Source organism: Serinus canaria, chromosome 6, assembly GCF_022539315.1.
Source record: "Serinus canaria isolate serCan28SL12 chromosome 6, serCan2020, whole genome shotgun sequence".
In the NCBI taxonomy this organism is placed as follows: Eukaryota; Metazoa; Chordata; class Aves; order Passeriformes; family Fringillidae; genus Serinus; species Serinus canaria.
This window is the reverse complement of record NC_066320.1, coordinates 17,032,010-17,053,116: the sequence shown is the minus strand read 5'-3', so window position 1 is coordinate 17,053,116 and position 21,107 is coordinate 17,032,010. Positions and strand designations below refer to the sequence as shown.

The 21,107-nt window shown below is 43.0% G+C and overlaps 1 protein-coding gene across 1 annotated transcript in view; it reads left to right on the top strand.

Moving 5' to 3' along the window:
- The window catches only part of ANTXRL (ANTXR like), a 56,382-nt gene that overhangs the window by 29,561 nt on the left and 5,714 nt on the right, over nt 1–21,107 (top strand). Inside the window, exons 13-17 of the mRNA XM_009087697.4 lie at nt 153–248; nt 885–923; nt 4,015–4,113; nt 5,061–5,228; nt 6,339–6,419. Coding sequence (XP_009085945.2) covers nt 153–248; nt 885–923; nt 4,015–4,113; nt 5,061–5,228; nt 6,339–6,419 — 483 coding nt within the window. The remainder of the gene's footprint in view (nt 1–152; nt 249–884; nt 924–4,014; nt 4,114–5,060; nt 5,229–6,338; nt 6,420–21,107) is intronic.

Genomic DNA, 21,107 nt, shown 5'->3' with positions numbered 1-21,107 from the left:
ACTGATGTGATCCTAATGATAATACTGATTGACTGCACAAGCTACCTGAGATCTTTTAGTGAGGGAAAGCTGACTCTAGATGTGTAACTTCAGGACTCCTGCCTTCTCTGAGACATACCAAGGTAACTCAGAAATAATCATCTTGTTTGCAGCTGACTGGGACCATCCTTTTCATTGCTCTTCTGATTCTCTTTCTGTTGCTGGCTCTGGCTCTTCTGTGGTGGTTTTGGCCCCTTTGCTGCACAGTGGTAAGTACAGTCTTTTTGTTCTATTGACTTGGTTTCATCTATTCTCTGCCAAAGCACAGTTAAAGTGTTGGGGTGGGTGGTTAACCTTGCTTTTAAAAACTGCCACGTTTCTAAAGCCCTGATTCAACAATTTGCTTAAAGTGCATGTTGAAGTTACTCTCATCTGGGTTTTGATTGTTTCAAGGCCTATGTGACTTTTACATTGAGTGAGAATTTGAAATAAGCTCATGAATGTGACTTAAGTTTCTATAGGGATCGAGACCTCCTTTAGACCAGCTTTGAAACCTGCTGCATGAAAGTGTAATGGAATTGATTTACTAATGTGTGCACAAGCTGTTAGGGTCCTCTTTAAAGACAAGAGTTGGGAGTTTTTTGCATTTTGTTTGTTGGGGCTTCTTTAATTTATTCAGAGGAGCTGTGGATTCTGAGATCATATCTTTGCACTAACTTGGTAATTATATGGTATTTTTCATCTCATCTGGGTTCATTTTCAATGGGGCTAATGAGAGGATTGAAGGGGGGGAAAGAAGCAGAGTGACTCATTTGTGACAGGGGCAAAAAGCAGGGAGGACATAGTGATTGAGAAGGATGAACCCTACCATTGTCTCAGATTTCTCCATTATTTGTTTATTGCAGGTGATCAAGGAGCCACCTCCACCACCACCTCCAGAGCCTGTAAGTGTGCTATTTTTGAGCTGTGGCACTGCCTGCAGCCACTGTACTGTGTCGTGCTGCCCAGGAATGTCAGCCCTGTGGGTGTCTTAATGACACCTTAAAGGCTGTGAGAGGAAGTGCTCTGGGTCAGGACAGTTATTTCTGCCTTCTGGCCTCTTTATATACATACAGCAAAACTGCTTCCATCCAGGGTGAAAACAGTTGCATAGCTCAAAAATCCACAGGCCAGCAGTTCCTATGGTATTTCGTTCCTTCTGCTGTGCATCAAGCAGGTGTGTAAGCAAATCTCTGCTTCTCAAGCTGTGCTGACAGCTGTCCCTCCTCCAGTAAAGCTGCCATTGTTCTCAGCAGGAGTTTAGGCCAGATTGGCAGTAAGGAACAGTCTGGCAGCTGGAAAAAAGGACAGCAAAGGCCACATTCTTGTGGCTTTGCTACAGGAGGGGAGACAAAGCCTGCCCTGGCTGTGGCTCTTCTACAGAGTGACCTTTGGAAGGACATTTAGCCTTTCTCCATTTAGGTTTTGGGCTGTTTGAGGCAGGATTGTATTTAGCTCTTTTGGGGACAGTAACTCACTGACCCTGACCTCAGTTTAGTTTCACCGTACTTGTTTCATGAAAATAATAGTAGCAAATAAAGGCACCTCCAGAGAAAACCTATGCCTGCCTTTATTTCTTTCCTAGGCATAGACAATGAAATAATGGAAAAATACTTGCCTAACCACAAGAGAATCTTATAGTTTACTGTTAACTTGCTGTAACTTGGCATGACTGTAGGGACACAACCACAGCTGCTGTTTTGAGGTTGCTGGAGGCCACCACTAGCTTGTATGTGATCCTGCTACTTGTCCTGAGCAGCAGCACTGTGACAATTTAACTTCAGAATGCACACCAGAATTCCTGCTGGGGTTAGTGTGATTAGTGCTATCACAAAGCCTGCATCTGCAGCCATGCTGCATTTGAAGAAGGTTTCAGAGAGCATCAGAGCCCTGCAGAACTTCCAGATGCTTTGCAATTTTCAATGTAATCAGAGAGAATGAGCTGATGTAAGCCTCCATGAACAAGACAGAATGCAGATGTTATCCATCCCTTTTCTTGGCCTTGTCTTTATCCAGCATGAGTTGCAATAATTGTGCACTGTAATAATTGTAACTGTGTGATGAATTTCATTACATTTAGTATTTATCAGGCTCCCTAGGTATGGTGACCTGCCCTGCAGCTGACACAGTGGGGTATTGCTACTGTTAAACTGAATATAGGTGGTAAAACTTGTTCTAAAGCACAAGCATTAGATTTCAATGTGGTAGCTGTTAATGCTGCTTTGCTGTGTGTTCAGTGTAGGGGATATTTGATATAAATCCTTTATCAACTGGAAAAGTATCAGCTGTTACTGTTGGCTCTGTCCTGCTAGAGTCAGGCTTGCCAGCAGTAAGAGCTGTTAGACATGAACATCTGAAATCTGTGTTACATTGCATGGACAAGGCAGAGTATCTTAAACAGTACCCATGTTCACAGTGAAATCATATATAAATGAATTTAAAACACTAATGCAGGTCACTGGGTACTGGTTTAGATTGGCATGAAATGGGATAAAGTTTGTGTATTTTTTGTACTCTCAAAAAAAAGCTCACTGAAAAAACACCAAACCACAATACCTTCATTGTGTATTTATTTCCCCAATTTAGGATAAAAACAAAATAAGAGGAACAAAACAAAAAAGGTAAAACAAATACCAAAAAGCCAAACCACAACAATAAAAACGCCAAACTCAAACTCCCCTTACTAGTTAAAGCAAATGTTAGCTCTAGTCTTGCCTGGCTATACTAAAGAATTTGTGGGAGGAACTGACCTCTTGAGCTGTAGCTCAGAGACCACATGTCACTGAATAACCTTTCTCTAAGGCATAATCTAAGAGGTAAATGCAAACAAAAATTAAAACATGGTTTTAAAAGCTGTTATTGTCTTTTGGGCTCTTAATTCCTTTTCCATTCCAATAGAAACATGTAGGGCAACTTTGTGAAAATGCCATCTAGTGATGTAACAGTAATTTACATCTCTATGTAGTATTTGGCTTTTTATTTAATTTTTTTTGGTTTTTAATTAAAAAATAAGTTCAGGTAGTGTTTCTAGAAGCACACTTGTACTGAGGAACAGTAGCAGAGAGCACTGTGCATGGTCAGTCCAAGAGTAGCATGCATGTCTGCATATAAGCATGAGGTACAGTTATTTGAGGAATGAAGGAAATACTGTAGGAGGTTTGTTGTGCCCTCTCCTCAGCTATGTGTGTACTTGGAGAGTGTCAGGCTGGGACCTTCAGGTATCTTGACTTAGTGTAATGATATGGAGTCTGAGAAATCCCAGTCACATCTCTTGGCTCAAGATGATAGAGCTGGAGATGTGTTCCCAGGCTTGTTGAACCAGAACCATTTCCCAGCTTTTAGTTAGGAAAGAACAAAAAAATGAACCTGAAGTTAATTCCTGATTCAGACTCTCGCATGTTCCAGAAAAATAATCTTCAGTCTCTATGAGTGCTCTGGTTCTGATGTCCCTAACAATTGTGAGATGCTCATGTCTGAATCCTTTTTCAAATTGTACAGCTTGGAGCCAGACTCCCCAAAGCATCAGATAGTGTAGAATAACTGGTTACAGCTGCCATGAGAAAAGGGTCTGATGCGCATGTTAGAAAACTCAACAGTGGTCACTTATTTTTTCCTCTGTTAGGTGACCTTAAGTTCTAAAAGCACAATTAATAAATTATTTCTCTGGGCTAACTTATCACTGAATTTCTGCATAGCACAGTGGCAAGCCAGTATATGTACAATTCATCTATATTTTGCCTTTCCTTACAAATCAGTTGAGATTTTGGAGCTCAATGCATATTTGATTAAATACAAGCAGCCTGGACAGAGGATTAGGCAATGCTCTCTGGCTTCCGTAGTTAAAATTGCAGCTGCAGAGACAAGAGACTTTCTCGGTTTTTGTCAGCAAATAAGCACAATACACAAAGCCAGATATCCATAGGATGTTCAGCTGTTTTCCACAGTTTATGCTTTTTATATGAGAGCAGCATTAATATCTCCCTGTCCTCTCCACAGGACTCAGATGATGAAGATGGATTGCCAAAGAAGAAGTGGCCAACCGTGGATGCTTCTTATTATGGAGGCCGAGGTGTTGGTGGGATCAAGAGGATGGAGGTATTTGGCTTATTCTTTGGTGTTATAAACCCCTGCACATTTAATTGAAAACTGTTCCACTGTGTTTTCATGTGATCTTGAAGAGGACCGGAGTCCAGGATTATTCAGGGCTTGTGTACCTAATTCACACCTGCTGTCCAAGTAACAGGCACAAGCTGCTATCATTTGCATGAATAATTCAATGAATCTAGCATTAAGAGCTAGAGAAAATTTGGTGGTTAAGAAATGAGATAAGCACCAAAAGAAGTTTTAAACTCGTGAGACAAACTCTTTGGTGCGGTTGCAACCAGTCCTCTTGTCAGGAAATTCAGGCAAAGCTACACTGGTTTTATATTTGTATCTAAATACCCTTAACCATTATCCTTGCAAGAATTTTATCCTTGATGCTGAGAATGTATCCTGACTGTGACACCATGCATCATATATTGTTCTTGAATGCAGAGTCACTTTTCTGCTTGAGCTAAGTCAGACAACAAAACAAAATCAGATATTAAGATATTAGATACTGGGAAAAATTTCTTCATTGGAAGGGTGATTAGGAGATGGAGCAGGCTGTCTGGGGAAGTGATGGAATCAGCATCCCTGAAGTGTTGAAAAGGTGTGTGGACATGGCCCTTGAGATATGGTTTAGTGATGCTGGGTTAACTCAATCATCTTAGAGCTCCTACCAACCTTAATGACTCTCATCTGCCCCTATGCTGTGAATTCACACAAGACCTTAGATTACTAGAATGTGCAAAGGCTAGTAGTTCCAGCAGTTTTTGAATGAGACTGTTTTATTCTTAAATGTGTAGTTCTGATTGTGGTAGGAGTTTGATGCTTTCATAAATTTGTCTTAATTCTGGTAGCACTTGGTCATCTGATAGGAACTAGATTAATACCTGTGGGAACCACCTGCTGGTGGTGGTGCTGAAGTGTCTCCTTACAGTGTGCTCTCCTGACACCAGGTGAGATGGGGAGACAAGGGATCAACAGAGGAAGGAGCAAAGTTGGAGAAACCCAAAAATGCTATTATTAAGTTGCCAGAACAGGAGTATGAGCCGTGGGAACCCAAGCCAAAGAAGCCCCATGTGAGAAAACCACCTTCCCAGCGAAAATGGTACACTCCCATCAAGGTAATGTGTCTGAGCCTCCCTTTCAGCCAGTCTCTTGTGTCACGCAAGATTCTGTATCCCACTTTCTTAGCACAGCCTTTCTTTCAGCAGAGCTGAGAGAGCCTATTTAGAAAAGTGGTCATTAATTCTCACCTTTGCCTGGTTTTGGAATGTGTATTTCACTTGGCACTGTGTTGCCATAATTTTTTGAGAAGAGTAGAGGGCACGAGCAGAGATCTTCCTTTCCTCAGCTCACACTGTCTTTTCAGGTTCTGTTGCCTGAGGTGCCCTTAGGGAGGGCAGTTGCTGTTTCCTGCCATCTCAAGGCAGCATGGAAAAGGATCAGATAAAGGGCACTGTCCTTGCTTTGACTGCATTGTGGCTAAGGGCTTGGGTTGGTATGCAGATCTGTTTCCCCTTAGTTCAACCACAAGACAGTAATGTTTGGTTTTTGGGCAAGTCACTCAGTCTCCCCATATTTTCACCCTCAGTTCTCCCATGTCATTATAATATCTGGTGTTTCAACGTCTTCAAATGTATGTATCCTCACACAACCCTAAGGCAGGGAAGAGCTGTTATCTCTGCTTACAGAGAAGGAAGCTGGAGGGCTAGCACAGTCAAGGCTGCAGCATACCCTGCTCATCCCAGGAATCTATGGCCATGTCCCACAACAGTGCTTTGTGGGATGGGTTCCCCTTCCCCTGCTTACTCACAGATCAGTTAAAAAGTGTTTGAACGTTTCTGGAAAGCATCTGTGAATTTTAAAACCTGCCTAGGCAGGTATTCTTCTGGCTGTTTATCCATGCTTCAGTTCTCTTCCCATCTGTGCTTTTGTTCTGCCTTTTGTAACACTTAAAGTAAGATTAGTGCTTTAAAGTAACACCTGTCTAATTGTGCCTCTGAAGGGAGTTGTTCACATTAATCTACTCTCATCCTCACTGCATATTTGGTGTTGCCCCACTGGGGTTCTTCTAGTTGTCCAGATAAAGTGTACAGAGGCCAGGTTACAGGACCAGTGTGTGTGCAGGCAGCTTACTGTAGAAAAGCTGTACCTACCCACCTGTAGTTTAATCTCATGCTATTTTTACCACATTTCTTGGTCATATCTTGTCTCTTTTTTTTTAATTGCAGGGTAAACTTGATGCACTGTGGGCTTTGGTTCGACGAGGCTATGACCAGGTCTCTCTTATGAGACCACAGCCAGGGGATAAGGTAAGGCATCTCAAATGCACTGGCATCACTCCTCTGGTAGTAGCAGCAATGCTCTGCCCTCACAATCAGCCCATCTGTTTTATTTTCATAAGCTCGTCTCTTTTCACAATGCCCTAAAACTGAACATTTTTAATGTTTCTTGGATTTAATAATGGAGTTCAATGATTATTGAGAAATCATGAGCTGTACAGATGATGAAAAAAGAAATCATAGCAAGGTTAATGGAGAACAAGTTGGGGTTGAATTGTGTGCAGACACATTTCTCAGTCATCTCCTACACAAAGGCAAGGAGTATGTCCTGCCTTGGTGAAGTCTATTGGCCAAAAGTAGGTCAGGAGCAGACTCCTCCTGGGAGGCAGCAGGGAGTTTGTGCTTTTCAGAGCCACAAAGATGTCTGTGTACTCTCCTTGGGTCACTGGCAATAGCTTAGTTCAGAGCTCTCACAGTTTATGTGAGCCTGGCACTGTTATGGTTGTCTCTAATTTGTTATTCTGAGGGGACACCTCCCTAAGAATTGAGTGCTGCTGCTTTGAGCTGTTTCACCATCAAGGTTTTGCTTTCTGCAATGGTTCTTTGTAACATGAGAACGAAGCAGACACAACAGCATCTCTCTTTCCCCTGTGGGCAGAGTCCATACATTTCATCACCTCGGCTGTCAGGTGAGGGGATTACAGAGTTACAGCAATAGGGTCCATAAAGTGCTTTTTTGGGGATGGGACTGGTGCAGATGCCCAGGCTTGTTTGCCTAGTTTTCACAGCTAATGACAGACTTTAGAAGTAGCTCTAATTTGCATCATCTAGGGCAGTAAGTTGTACGTCTCATGCTTTTGGCAAAATATTATGCCATTTGTCTAGTCATTAACCAAACATGCTGCATCAGTATTTAAAGTTTAATCTCTTCCATTTTTCTTTTGGCACATGAGGAAACCAGGAGAATAAACCAGCTTCTTATACTACTTTGTAAAATGGTCTTAAACGTTTCACTAAGGCAGCTGTGCATGAGACACCTTATTTACTTTTAAAGCACGATCTAGAGCTTCTGAATAGGCTCTTTAGGTCCAGCTGTATTTTGATAGCACTAACATTGTATAATATGAATCTGTCCTCTGCCTTTCACTCCCTTGGCTGGGACATTTCTATCAGTGCAGAGCACAACAGAGCCTCTGTTAGCCAGCATGGTCAAGAAACATGCAGGGGTCTGGCTCAGAACAGGGATCCTCAGTTCCTTGCCTTCCAGCTCTGCTGTGGGGAGAACAAGGGGCTGAAAAGAGGCAATGTAAAACATCAAGCTGAAGGATTATTGTATCAGGGATAACATAAGAAAAATCAAATGTACATCTGGGAAATAGGGTGGAAAGAATCCTATTGAGCCAGATCCAGTGGAATCATAGAATCATCTCTGTTCTCTGGCCTGTGAAATTAACTAAGGCTGAAGAATATTGAAAGTGAAACAAGAATATAACTAGACAGCCTTCTGCTGTTAAAAAAAAAAAAAAAGATATCACAGGCCTGTATTTCATGGAGAGAACTAGTACAGAAAGGAACAAGTTTATTATTTATTCTCTGAGAAACATCTCTAGTAGCAGTCTCTCAGTGGATAATTGACTCCTTGTAAGTTAGGTTTCTGCTGGGGGATGTGAATAAATCCACCTGTACATGCAGGTCAGTAAATGTGAGCACTCCCACACGTCAGCTCAGTGCTGGGAGGGAGAGGCAGCACGGGCAGCACAGAGCTCTGGCAGCCCCAGGAGCAAGGGCACAGCTCTGCCCCAGCCCAGGCAGGACGAGGTCACTCCTTGGCCAGCTGTGCTGGCAGCAGGCAGGGCATTTATTGTGGGGCTGGGGAGATGGTGTTTTTCCAGACTCTGCCATCCACAGGCCAGGGAGTGTAGGGTGATCTTGGAGTGAGAGGTTGCTTTGGTTTGTGTGGTTTTGAGGGATTGGGGTAGGGAAACAGGGGAAAGAGTTCTTGGTGGTGCACCTGTTTTTTTAATTTTAAGGTCATTTCATGGCTCTCCATCCATCTAGTTTTTCATCATTGTCCTGTTGCCATTCCCCATCCTGCTCTTTTCCTTACCTGTGCTCTGCTTGGTCTCCTGCCCTAGACATTGCCTTCCATTTCCTTTCTGTGGTTTCTTCCTCCTTTTCTCTCCCAGTTGATGTTTGCATGCCCTTCCCCTTGATGACACCGACTGATTCCCTGCACTCCTGTCTTTGGGAGCAGTAGGTTGGTCCCCAGCCTCCTTAGCCTGTTCCTCTCATGCTGCAAGACCTGAGTTGCTGGTGGCATCATGCTCTGGGCTATGGCCTTGCTGCAGAGCTGGCTGAAGCTCTTAGAGTTCCCCTGCCATGGCTCATGTCTTCCATGAACTTATCAAGAAATGGATCTCAGGATGGATGATTTGTCAGTATTAGGCAGGATTGTATTAATAGGACTGTCTTAATCCTTGTGAAAATCACAGGAGCTTTTTGGAACTGGCTATTTAAAGAAAACCATGCAGGCACAAGCTCTGGTGCTCCTTCTCCTGTGTGCCCACAGTGTTTTGCTTGGCTCTTACAAACAGCTCCTCCTCTTGGTCTCCGTTCAAGATCATATCCCAGCACCAGCACTGAAATGTTTTAGTTTGGCAAGCACCTCAATAAAGGGGATCCTGCTCACTTGACTTCCTCAGGTCACCTCTAGCAGGAATTTCTGTTGCACCAGGATGGGACAACAAGGGATAAACACACTTAGCTCTACCCCATCATTAGCAGCTAGGCTGTTATTTGTGGCATGGAGTTCTGCTGAGCTCTCAGACAGCATCAGCAGAGGACTGAAGTGATAAAAAAGGACTTGTGGCTCTGTGGTGGGTTTCTGGGTCTTCTGCCTTGCTGGAATGTACCAAGGTGAAGCCTTCATAGGCATTTGTGCTACTGCTGCAGTAGTGGATCCCTTAGAGGTAGGCTTTCTTCCCAGCCTTGCTCAGGACACTACTCATCCAGCCACAGGAGTATGTGGGTGTGCACATGGCCTGACTGGGCTCTGTTTTGCTCAAGGTGTTCAGATTCCCTTGAAGACTTTCCCATCTCTGTGTTGGTGTCCTCCTGAGCTTCGTTCTGAGCTTGCAGCAGCTGCTGTGAAGGTTGGAGTTTGGGAAATATTAGTGTCTGGCTATCTTGAGATATTTCATTTACAAACAAACCCCAGTAGCTGGCAGGGCAGGTTGTCAGTGGCTCTGTGAAAGTTTCAAGCTCTTGCCTTGGCCTCATGGTTCAGAAGTGGGCTGTTTCCAATGGCAGCAGGTAAACACTGAGAGCCCCAGTGTATGCAGAGAGGAAGGGGAGGTGCTTTCCAATGGTCTGTTAGTTGCTGCTTTCAGCAATTCCATTCCATTTTGCCTCTCAGCACGTACTGATTGATGCAGGAAATTCTTAGAGGCTGGGTTTACCAAAGTCCTTGACTAAAAACCCAACATTTTTTCCCCTCAGGCAGAATTGATCATTTACTTTAAAGACTTAAAATGTGATCTCATTATTTTCACAGAAAATTTTGTAGCTGCAGCAGGGAGTGTAGATTGGATTTTGCTTTCACCATCCCCTGGGACTTTACTTAGAAAAAATCAATGCCTTAGTACTACTACCCTGTGGTTTGTATGTGTAAAGCCCTTTCCTGGGGAATGGGACTAGAAGCAGGCTGCTGTGCAGCCAAAAATGTCACAAACTATGAGCTGCTGGTCATTTTAGAAGCCAGAACTTCTGGATCCCTTCAAGTTCTCACCCTTGAGTTACGGTGTGACTTGGAACAAGGCATAGAAGCTGGAATTTTAAACAGCAGCCTTTGAAATGAGGAGTGTGGGGGTTCCTTATTCTGTGCATCCCTTTCAGAGCGATCACTCTTAGTCTGATAGGTCTGATTACCCTCAAATTTTGTGTGATTACTTGTAATGCTGACCATGACATCTATGTGCCTTAGTTTTCCTAACAACAAAAATAATGATGAGAACACAGTATTTACCTTCCTTACAGCTGTGAGGTTTAGTGTTCTGCCAGGCATTTGGGACTCCTTAGATGAATCATGGATGAATCCAAGCTTATGGATTATTAATGACTAATAATTACTCTCTAGCTGCTGCTTACAGGTGGTCAGCAGCTTGAATGCAGCCCACGGAGATGGCAGCACCCACCTGTCACGCCACGCTGGCTGCCCACGGACTGCTCCTCCTTGGAGCTTATTCCAATTACTTCTCCTCCAGTCCCAGTAATGGCTTTTAATAGGCTTCCCTGCCTCTTGCTTGGAGATGTGTTGTAATCACCCGTGCAGCACCTGGCAGAGCTACAGGGGGGCCTGGAAAAGCAGCACTGAGCTCCTGCAGACTGTAGTCATCTGGAAAAAAAGCCTGGTCCTGGCGCTTTTCTCCCTTTGCTTTGCACCTGAAGCTGCTGAAAAATTAAAGAGATGAGGATATTTGCTCCCATTTTGCTACTTTTTCTTCTTTTTTAAAGGACATAGGCATCTCTTAAGATTTATTCCTGCTTTAGCAGACATGGCAGGGAGGAAAAAGCTCCCTTTCTGTGGTGTGGGACCAGTGTCCTAATGCACAGTTCCCAGGACACGTTGAGAGCTGCAGCTGGAAAATGTAATCAGTGACTAATGAATTTCCTGTCCTACAAGAAGCCCATATACTGCATCACCCCTCACTTGTGCCAGGATTGTGTTATTTCTGTTGTGGAAGAGGAATTCACAGACTTTGGGGATGGATGCTGCCTGTCTGCACCCAGGTCAGACCAGCAGTCTGTCCATGTCTTTGGCAGCCAGAGGCATGCTCAGGAGCAAGAGGCTCTTGTGAAGGAGGAGTGCAAGTCCCAGGGCTGGTGTTACTTGGCACACAACAGGGTGAAGAAGGATTGGCATCATGGTTAAGGCACTGGCTGTAGCTTACATAAGTTACTTCACTTCTGCTGTATTGCAGTTGTACAGTGAATGAGTGAGGTGAAGAGTCAATTCTAGAAGCTGAGACCATGTTCCTGCTAGTACTTTGGGCACTTAATAGACAGACTCTGTTAGGTAGAGAGGGGACTCTTCTGCGAGTCTCAGAACACATGTGCCACTTTGCTATATCTCTGATATTTATGATAGAGGAATAGCTTTGTCAGGTCTGGTTCTCAGTGGTTTTTTTAAAGGGAACATCTCTTTGGGATAAGGCCTGGTTACTCAATCCCTCATTAACTGCAGCTCTGACGTGTCTGCATGGGGGGAACAGGCTCTTGTGTTACCACAGTTTTCCAGGCATCACTTCACTGATGCTCCACAATCGTACAGCATGTTCAAGGGCCTGACTTGATGCTTGGAGGCTGTCTTGGGCATTAGCAGTGCTGCCACGGGGCAGCACTGATGGCACACCTCCTTTGAGAGGAAAAGTGCAAAATGCACATGTGGTTCCTTGCTAGGACAGCGTGTACAGATCCACAGTTTGCACATGGATAGGGATGTTGCAGCCAATATGTGTATTTGTTTCTCAGCAGCACTCTTGGGTCAATGCTGAGCATCATCTGGCTGTTTCAGTTGATTTGCTGGGAGCTCTGCATCCCTCATTGTCTTTGAGTTGGGTAACACTGCAGAAGGTAACCTCCCCAGCCTTTCTTAGCTCTCTGCTTTCATTGCATACTTCTAGTAATTATGCAGTAATGCTGTGACCTTCTGATGGTGCTTGAACTGTAGAAATAAAAAACACTGTGTAAGAGGATGTATTCACACCAAAGTTATTGTATAGAATGATAACTCAAATTCAAAATGTATTGCCTTATTCCTTTCCTCAGAGGAGCTGTAGTTCCAGATGTCTCTGTTCTTGTAGAAACTATTGTGATTCATGTTGTGGCACCAGAAAAAACCCAAATCACAGTCTCCCATTGTGTAAGAAAAAGTCACTAGACAGCAAGACCAGCTTAGATCTATGTATGTTAGGTCTCGAGATGAACCTAATCTTGCTTTGAACATTCCAGCTTTATGTGCCAGTTTTAGTCTCAGATAGGAACAACAGGACTGCAAATGCCATGTGAATAAATCCCTACTTTCCTCCTCCTTTAGGAATTTAATTACCCAAGCAGACAGCTCAGTCTTCATTGCCTGATTAAGGAGTGGGATATGCAGAAACTGTGAAGTGAAGCTTTACAAGAGCAGTGTCACTTCTTGCAATGCTGGTGGCCAGGCACTCTGAGTTGAGCTTTGAAAATGAGAGGAGGTGTATTTGGGGTTTTTTTACTGCTACAGGCCACTGACTCTGCTGAGGTGAGAGCAGGGTGTGAATTAGAGTTCCTAGGAGAGAGCAGGCAATGGGGTGCACAGGGAAAAAGAGTAACTGCAAGGTGCACAGGGAAAACATGGCAGGGATCTATTTGCATAGTGTTAGGTCTCTAGCATAGCTGAAATGGGGCAGAGTTCCATGTCAGGACTTTGGTACTTGACTTGCTTTTCTAGTGTGTTCATTCTTAGGGTGAGGTAGTTGTGTCCCAAGACAATCTGCCGTTCAGTTTAACACAGGAGCTTTTGCAGGAGAAGAGGTTTTCTGTGCTTTGTCAATGTGCCAACATTGATAATGGACTGGATGAGTCCCATCCCAGAAGAAGAAAATCCATGAGAGATCAGCAGTGAGATAAGCAGAGGGAGAGCTGAGAACTGTGGATTTACTATCTGCTTGCTCTAGGTAGCAGTAGAGCCATTTAAGGGCCAGTTACCCAGGGAAGCATTGGTGATAGTTGTACCTGTTTCCAGACTCCAAACAAAGCGGCAGCCTGTCTGAGTGGTGGGCCAGGATCTTACATTTTTGGCTGAGGCAAGGAAAAATAATAACCATTTCCACCAGGAATCTCTGGGTTTCCATCATTATTCTGTACCCTAGTCAGGTGAATAACATTGTGTACACAATAATGCCAGCTTGCTCTTGAGAGACAGTCAAATAATTCACTCAGGAAAGCATGATGACACTTAATTGCAGTTTGAGCAAGATCAGTTATGGTCCTTTGTGGCCTAATTTGCTACTCCAAGCAAGCCACCAATACCTCAAGGCTGAGGCTGTTGCACCCAGCAAATGTTTGTTGCCTTTGTTGCTGTGCTCCAGAGCCCTCCCCATTCTAGGGGATGGACAAATGAAAAGTCCTCTTCCCTGAAAACACCAAAGGAAAGAGGAAAATCTTTTGCAAAGCAACCACTGTTGTTTTTTTCTTGAACCACATTTTAGTCTGTTCAGCATTCAAGTGTGGAAATGTGTGTTGCTGTGGTTAAAACAAGGGATGTGAGTCACAAGTCCTGAACTTGTAAATACCATTTTTTCCCCCTGCATAACCTTGAGTAGATGACATGACCTGACAGCAGCTCTCCTCGCTTCCTCTACTCTGGGACCCTCATCCATAAAAGCTGTCAGGAGAGAGGAAGGCAGTAAATCACATGTGAATGCAGGTTTAGGTTAAGATATTTTTCTGATGTTTGGGTGGGATTTGGTCTGGTCACACTTTGAGATTCGTACTGAATGTAAGGTGTACCTGATAGACCTTGGTTATGTCCAGTGTTACTCTTCTGTTCCCTTTGTCTCTTTTGCTTTTTCAGGGCTTAGAATCAGCAGGCTTTTTTATGGATCTGCACTGTGCATTAGCTCAGCCACAGCCTCAGCAAGGTCCAAGACATGTGATGTTTTGTGCATTCCTGCAAGATATCTTGTGACTCTGGCCATTCTTTCAGGAGATGTCTGTAGCCCATTGCTGCATTTCCTTGCAGAGGCACGGCTGGAAGCAGCATGCAATTTCCTGCTGAATGGAGTGTGATGCACATTATTTGAACAGCCCTGTCTTCAGTCCTGGGGTGGGCTCTTCATGTCTCTTTTCCTAAGCTGAAAAAGTGGTATCAGGCATGAGAGAGCTTGGATGGTAGGCTTGTGTTCAGCAAAGTTTGTTTTGCTGAAGGGTACTGGTCCTAGCTTAAAAGTCTGATTTCCCTGGCTGAGCTATTCCTCCCTTAGATTCCTCATTCTTGTCCACTTTCTCCAGTGGTAAATTGGAAGTAGCCTCCTTGTCTTCAGTATATTCCTGCACTGGTCTTCAGCCTAGCTGAACAGACTGCTCCCAGCAGACCCATCCCTTGTTTCAAGCAGTGCTGTGCACAGCTGGGACTGTGAACTGGGGAGCAGTGTCTGCAGATGTGTGTCTGGGAAAACTGTCAGTACTTGATTGTATTCAACTCTCAGTATTCTGATAAAAGAAACTACAGTAGCCTGGGATAGTGCAGCTATTAGTCTTACTGCTAAACAGCTCCTGTTTTAATTGCCTGGTAGAATTGGACCCAGTTTTCCCTGTTACTGTCTTTCTTTTTATTTTAAACTGTTCCTTTAGATGGTCTGTAAATGTTTTTTCATGTTAGTAGAATTAGCTGAAGTTGAAAATATACCCTCGAAAAAGTTTCAATATTTTCAGTTTTTGTTTTGAAACACCTTTTCTGCGTGAAACTCAAAGATGATTTGAAATGAGGAACACATGTTTCAAGCCTAAATTAAACTTATTTTGACATACTTGTTTTACCTGAAAAATAAGACTTTTGGTTGCTGTTGACTTTTCCTTAGGCCAGCAAGTGAACTGAAAGATGACTTTTATTGCTGCTATGTGCAATGCAATGCCATGGGTCTGTTTATGAGTTTGTGCTGGCAACCTACCTTCCTTGGTCCCTGGGGGATCCCTGGATGGCATTATCACACATTTAGTGTCAAAGGAAGAGCTCCTGTGCTCTCTCATCCCCTCCCCACCCCATAAATCCAATTTCCCCAGCTGTTTGGCCCCCACAGCCAGGGTGTCTGAGAGCATACTGCACTTTGAAGGATTTGTTTTCTCCCAGCTTATTTACAAACAAGGCTGGTCCCACTTTGCCACTATGAGAGGGCTCAGGGATCTTGCCTGAGCTTTTTGGGCAGCAAAGTCAGCCATGCCTCAGCCAAGACAATAGGTTTGGTCCTGAATGTGTCAGCAGCCCAAGGAATTGCTTAGCTGTGTGTCACTGTCCCCATGTGCCCAGCTCCTGGCCCATGTGAGGATCTCATTGTTTGGGAGTCAGAGTTTGTGAGGCAGGGATTAACTTCCTGTGCTGTGTCTCCATGGTGCTGCTCCTGTGAGCCAGGGTTTGTGGGTGGTTTAGTTTGGTTGCTAAAAGGAGAAAAAGCAGCTATTTACTTATAAGAGGGTTTCTGTGGACTTTGTGAAGGATACACATGTGCCTCAGCTGCTTTTAAATATAACTGCCCCTTCCTAGGTCAGGATATGTATCCTGTTTAAAGTTGGGTTACCTCCCACATCTTACAGCTCTGGCTAATTCCTTTTGCAATGAGCAGCCCTGTGGGTGAGCCCAGTAGGTTACACCTCTTGGTAGCATCACCTTGCTCATGCTGTGCTGTAAACAGAGCTTGCTGCTGCTGCCAGGATCATCCTTGTGCATTTGCATTTTCGTTTTGTAATTTTCTATTTGAGTTTACCTGATGTGCCTAAGGGCATTACAGGGTCCTCACTGTTACAGTGAGGGATTCACAACCCACAGTGCAGTGATTTCCCTCCCCTGCAATAGCTCCATCATAGAAGGGAGGGAGCAAAAGTGACAGGGGCTTCCTTAGGAAGAGGCCAGATAATACATTGGGAAAAGAATGGGCTGAACTTATTTTCCTTTTTAAAAGCAACACAAAAGGAAATAATTACATTTGCATTGCTGGATGCTGCCACTTTACTGGACCTTACTTTCAAAACCCTCTTCTCTTCAGTCAACACCATTTTCTATTCTCTCTTCATAGTTTTGGATCACCGTCATTATAGGAGTCAGTCATGAACTGCCAAATAACTTCCCAGAAACTTGTTATGTACAAGAGAGGACTTATTAAACTAGAATATATGGATGAGAGTCAGGTTATCGTGCAAACAAATATTTTAACTTGATGATATTTAATGTTTTGATTTGAGCCCTGATAACCTAAAGTGGCTTCATATAAAAATTAAAGTCAATTTCATAAAATAATTGTTAATGATTAATGAAATAACCACCATATAATTAATTTTTATGATTATAATTTAATCATTAAATAATATAATTAGAAAATAATTATAAATTGCATATTTATTAACCTGAAAGCATGGTCAGTCCCCTGACCATCCCCATCTGGTGATACGAGAATATCTGGCACTTCCAATACTTTCTTTTCAACACAAAAACGATATCTGAGTCCCAAATGTAAGAGCAGGAGTTAGTAAAAGTAACTTGTATGTGCCTGAAAACCAGGCAGCTCTGGGTTTTACGTGACAAACTGTTTCAGCAGCTCACTAATTTCTAGCCTGTCTGCTGCAGGGTAATCAGTGCAATTCCCAGGAAACCCATGAAGGTTTTAATGAGCCATGACATGTTGAGTGCACAGTCAGCGTGAAGCAGTGCAGTGTGAGGAAGCTTTTGGCAAAGGCTGATGCTCATAGATCCTGGCTCCTGAGGAGCCAGCTGCTAATCCTGACACTTGCCCAGGGAACTCAAATATTGGGAACTCTGTACCGCCTTCCTTCATCTCTTTCACTGTACAGGTGTTGTATCCATAATCTACCTCTGATAAATAGGTTTGCTAAATGAATTTCCCATACTGCCTGTTTTAGGATGTTCTGTTTAGGTGTTTCTGCTAGAACATTCTGGTTCTTTATTAGAAGACAGGGTAGTCCCTAATTTTGCCCAAAGTCAATTTTTCCAAAAGTCTCTTTGGAGATCTTTAAGGGTGTTTATCTCATTGTTTTCTGGGTCTGTGGATCAAAGCCTTCACTTAGCTAAATGTGATAATGACTTTTTGTATATGCTCCCTCTTGTGGTTCTGTAAGTAGCATAAAATCTGAATCTATTCTTTTGAGATTTAGAGCTACATTTTTATACTGAACTATTGAGAGAGATTTAGGAAGTGAAGCTACATGTGGATGAACCAGGTCTATAGCAAGCTGGCAGATTCGTCCCATAGATAAACATAGATAGCAAAACTGGAGAGAGAGCCTGAGGAAATGATGTTCATTTTGGATTTCAGCATCCTAAATAATACTCATAATAAATAATAATTTAATAACTAATAATTTAAATAAAATTATAAATATAGTAAAATTATTATAAAATAATACTTAATAATCTAATATTTCCTTATTGGGAGCAACTTAATTTTTAATTTGGTATTCTAGTGATTTGACTGGCCACACTGACATTTAAAGAACTTATTTTATTTTATTCCATTCTAAAATGCAAATATCATATTCTTAAAAGATCAAAGACAAGAAAATTTAGTAAACTAAGCGAAGCTTACTCTTTTTCAGTCAGATACACACCTTTTCAAATCCAAATCGCAACACTCGAACTCTGTAAGCCAAACCAAGAGGGAATGGAAAATCAAGCAAAATTTATAACACGAATGGTGTCTTTTATTAGGTCAACTAATGTAGCTAAAAATAAGAAACAGGCATACTTTTGTGTACATGAACACTAACATGCACAGAGATGAAACTGGATCTGATTTTTGTTAAACACCAATGCATGTATTAAAATGAAGAGAGAAAAGGGACAGCTACTGGCAGATGGCCTGGATTTTTAAAATTCTTTTTGCTGAAGTGCTGCTGGAATCATGGGTGAACAGACTTCCCCATGGCACTCTTTGAATTGCCTGGATTCTTTTAACAGTCGTTTCTGTCAATTGAAAACTTGCTGAGTAGTAGCTAAAGATTTTGGGGAAATGAGTGCTGGGGAATGATGTAGTGAGCACTGTGATGAAGATAGCCCAGCAACATGAGGCGGTGGCTTTCAGGAGGCTCCTCCCTTCCTCCCCCCTTTAAACCACACACAATAACACATCCTAGGTGGTCAAGGAGACTTTGCCTAGAAGTACAAAGTGCCTGAATTGTGATTGTTACACTGGGATAAAAGCTGGAGTCGGGACGGGGGCAGATCCCACTGCTTCAGTATTTGTACTTTTTGAAAACCCAATTTGGCAAGCAGCATAACAAGAGCCTAACAAGTGGATGGACATATGGGGAGGCAAAATAACAGTGCATTAGGAAGAGGGTGCAGATGTGAGCTGCAGCAAGGGCGTAGCTCCATATGGCACGCTGCTGACCTTCGGTTGGTGCCTGAATGGCCGTACGTGGTGCGGGTCGCGCCGTCCAGCGGGGCCCAGCCTGCAGGGCTGGCCTCACACACATCTTCTGCCTCCAGAGCACAATAACACAGCTACCCACAGCTGGGGTGCCTGACATCATCCTTCTATTGCTGCACCTTGCAGCTCTGACATCTTCCCTGAAACAGTGTGTTCCGTGCTTCTGGAAAAATATACACCATTGCCGCTACTGAAGTGGTGGTGGTGGCTTCTTAATCCCTGTTAATCCTCTGTGCAGGAAGAGCAGAGATAAGTGTGCAGAAGACTTAATTTCTGTCTGTGTTCCCAGGGTTTAAAAGCCTGGAAAGGAATATTTATATGCCTTTGGAAAGGAAATTACTTAATTCTTTCAAGCAGAGAATATTAAAAATCCTGTGGTTAGCATGTTTATTTGAGAAACATAGTGGATTTTTTTCTTTTTTTAAATAAGCTAACCCCAGAGGGATGTGCGTGTTAGGTAGAATAACAGAGGCACTCTGTTATAAGTAAACTGTGATGGGTGGAGGGCTTAATTCTTCAACCTAGAAATCCTTTGACAAAATACACTTGATAAGTCCAAACTATCACTTATGATTTATTATCATTTGTTCTTCCCTTTCCCTTTTCAGCTGTTAATCCTGACACTGGCTTAGAGTTTGGCCCCATTTTATCAATGGCTGCTTGAAGTGCTCAGGAGGATTTGCTCCAGTATTTACCAGAAGTCTTTGATAGATGAGATTGTAGGCTAACACTGATAATCTTTTGTGAGGAAGTGTCACAATACATACATCGATCATCCAAGCGTCTGTCTGTCAGACTCTCCCAACTCAACCGTATTTTTCATGACACAATGCAGCGCATGGCCTTTAAATTACCCATCTGTCTGACAAATCAGTGAGTGTGGCAGAAACTGGCAGCAGTTTGACGTCGCCTATCACTTTAACTGAAGTGAAAGTAATGCAAACAGATTTATGGGATCCCCTTTGATTATAGACTATGAATATATTTGGAATTGATGTTTGTGAGAGAGACACAACAGAGGGGCAGGAAAGGCTTGTAGGCAAAAGCACTAGTGTTGGGTTTGCAGCTTTGCATTTACTATGAGGGAGATTGTTCTGTCCTAAATTTTTCCCTGCCCATGTGGTGCATCTCATCTGAGCACCTCTATCCTTTTTTCTTTTTCATTTTTTTCTCTTTCATACTGAGTGATTATTTAGCTGCTCTAAATTCATAACTTTATAAATATCAAGGCTGAGTTTTCTAAAATGAAATTGATGTACAGCTGTTAAATATATCTGTAACATTCATTACATGTCAGTAAATACTGCTGAATTTCCAAGTTGGCTCTGGATACAGTGGAGCACAGCAGAAGACAAATACCTGGCAAGAATGGCTGCAGTGCTGGTGAGGACTTGAGTTCTGTGATGGAGCAGAGCAAAGCATGGACTTGGCTTTTTTGATTTGATGGTTTATCTTTGCAGAAGTAACCAAGACCTTGGCTTTTGCCTTTTGCCTCCATGCAAAGGCTCTGGCCCCAGTATAGTATTGCTGTGAACCTGGTTCATAACCAAAGTCTGGTACAGCAAGCCTGGATTTTTAGGAAGAGAATTTAATCCTACTCATTGACACGGTTGTTTAAGTGTAGTGCTGAAGTGTGATGGTGAAAGCTGGGACAGAGCACTACTGAGTGTGTCTCATGTGCAGGCAACAACATGTCCATTCAAACAACTCGTGTCTGCAGCTGAGCTCTGGAAGCCCAGAGCCATTCAGTCCAAGTAAGTGGTAGGGTGGTACCCTTTGGGTTTTAGTACATTTGTGAAATCATTTTCTGAGCTCTGGAGCTTTCACAAGCTTCTTTTGAAACACTGCTTGCCTTTCTTCAGAGAAGCCATAGATTTAAGTGATTCCCTCTCTCTAAAGAAATAGTTTTCATGAACAAAGGTGCAGGCATTGGAAGTCACTCAGCAAAACAGTTGAGGTTCTGCTGTGATGGCTTTTGCCTCGTTTCCTGAGGAAATTGTGATTTGTGAGTTTGCCACAGAAACTCAGCTCATTCTCTAAACACTTTCAGAGGTTTCTTGTGCCAGGCAGCACTGAGCCAAGAGAATCTGTGACTGATGTGGGTTTTTGAATTCCTGGGGAGGATCATGATCTATAGCTGCTTTGAGATAAGTTTTCTATATTTGGAATCCTTCCCCTGAATTTGCTCAGGGGATGTTGTCATAACCTCGAGCTGAATTTAGTTTGTTGATTCCAGTGTGCAGCCTGTCTGAGGTGCCTCACTGAGGTTGCCATGTAGCTTTTGCATTACCTAGGAGCCTCTGGCTGCTTCCCATAGAAGAGGCTAGATGGTCTTTGGGGTCCCTCTCTCTATCTCTTCCTGTCTGGAACTTGGTTAGTGGGAACCTATGCAACGTTTTATTTTGGCTAAAGGAAACCCTGATATATTTGCATTTAGCCCCCAGTTGACTAGGACATCCCCAGTGCTTTTTTTTCATGTCCAAGCTACTCCTGTTTTAAAATTTCCACATACAGTGCTCCCATCAGG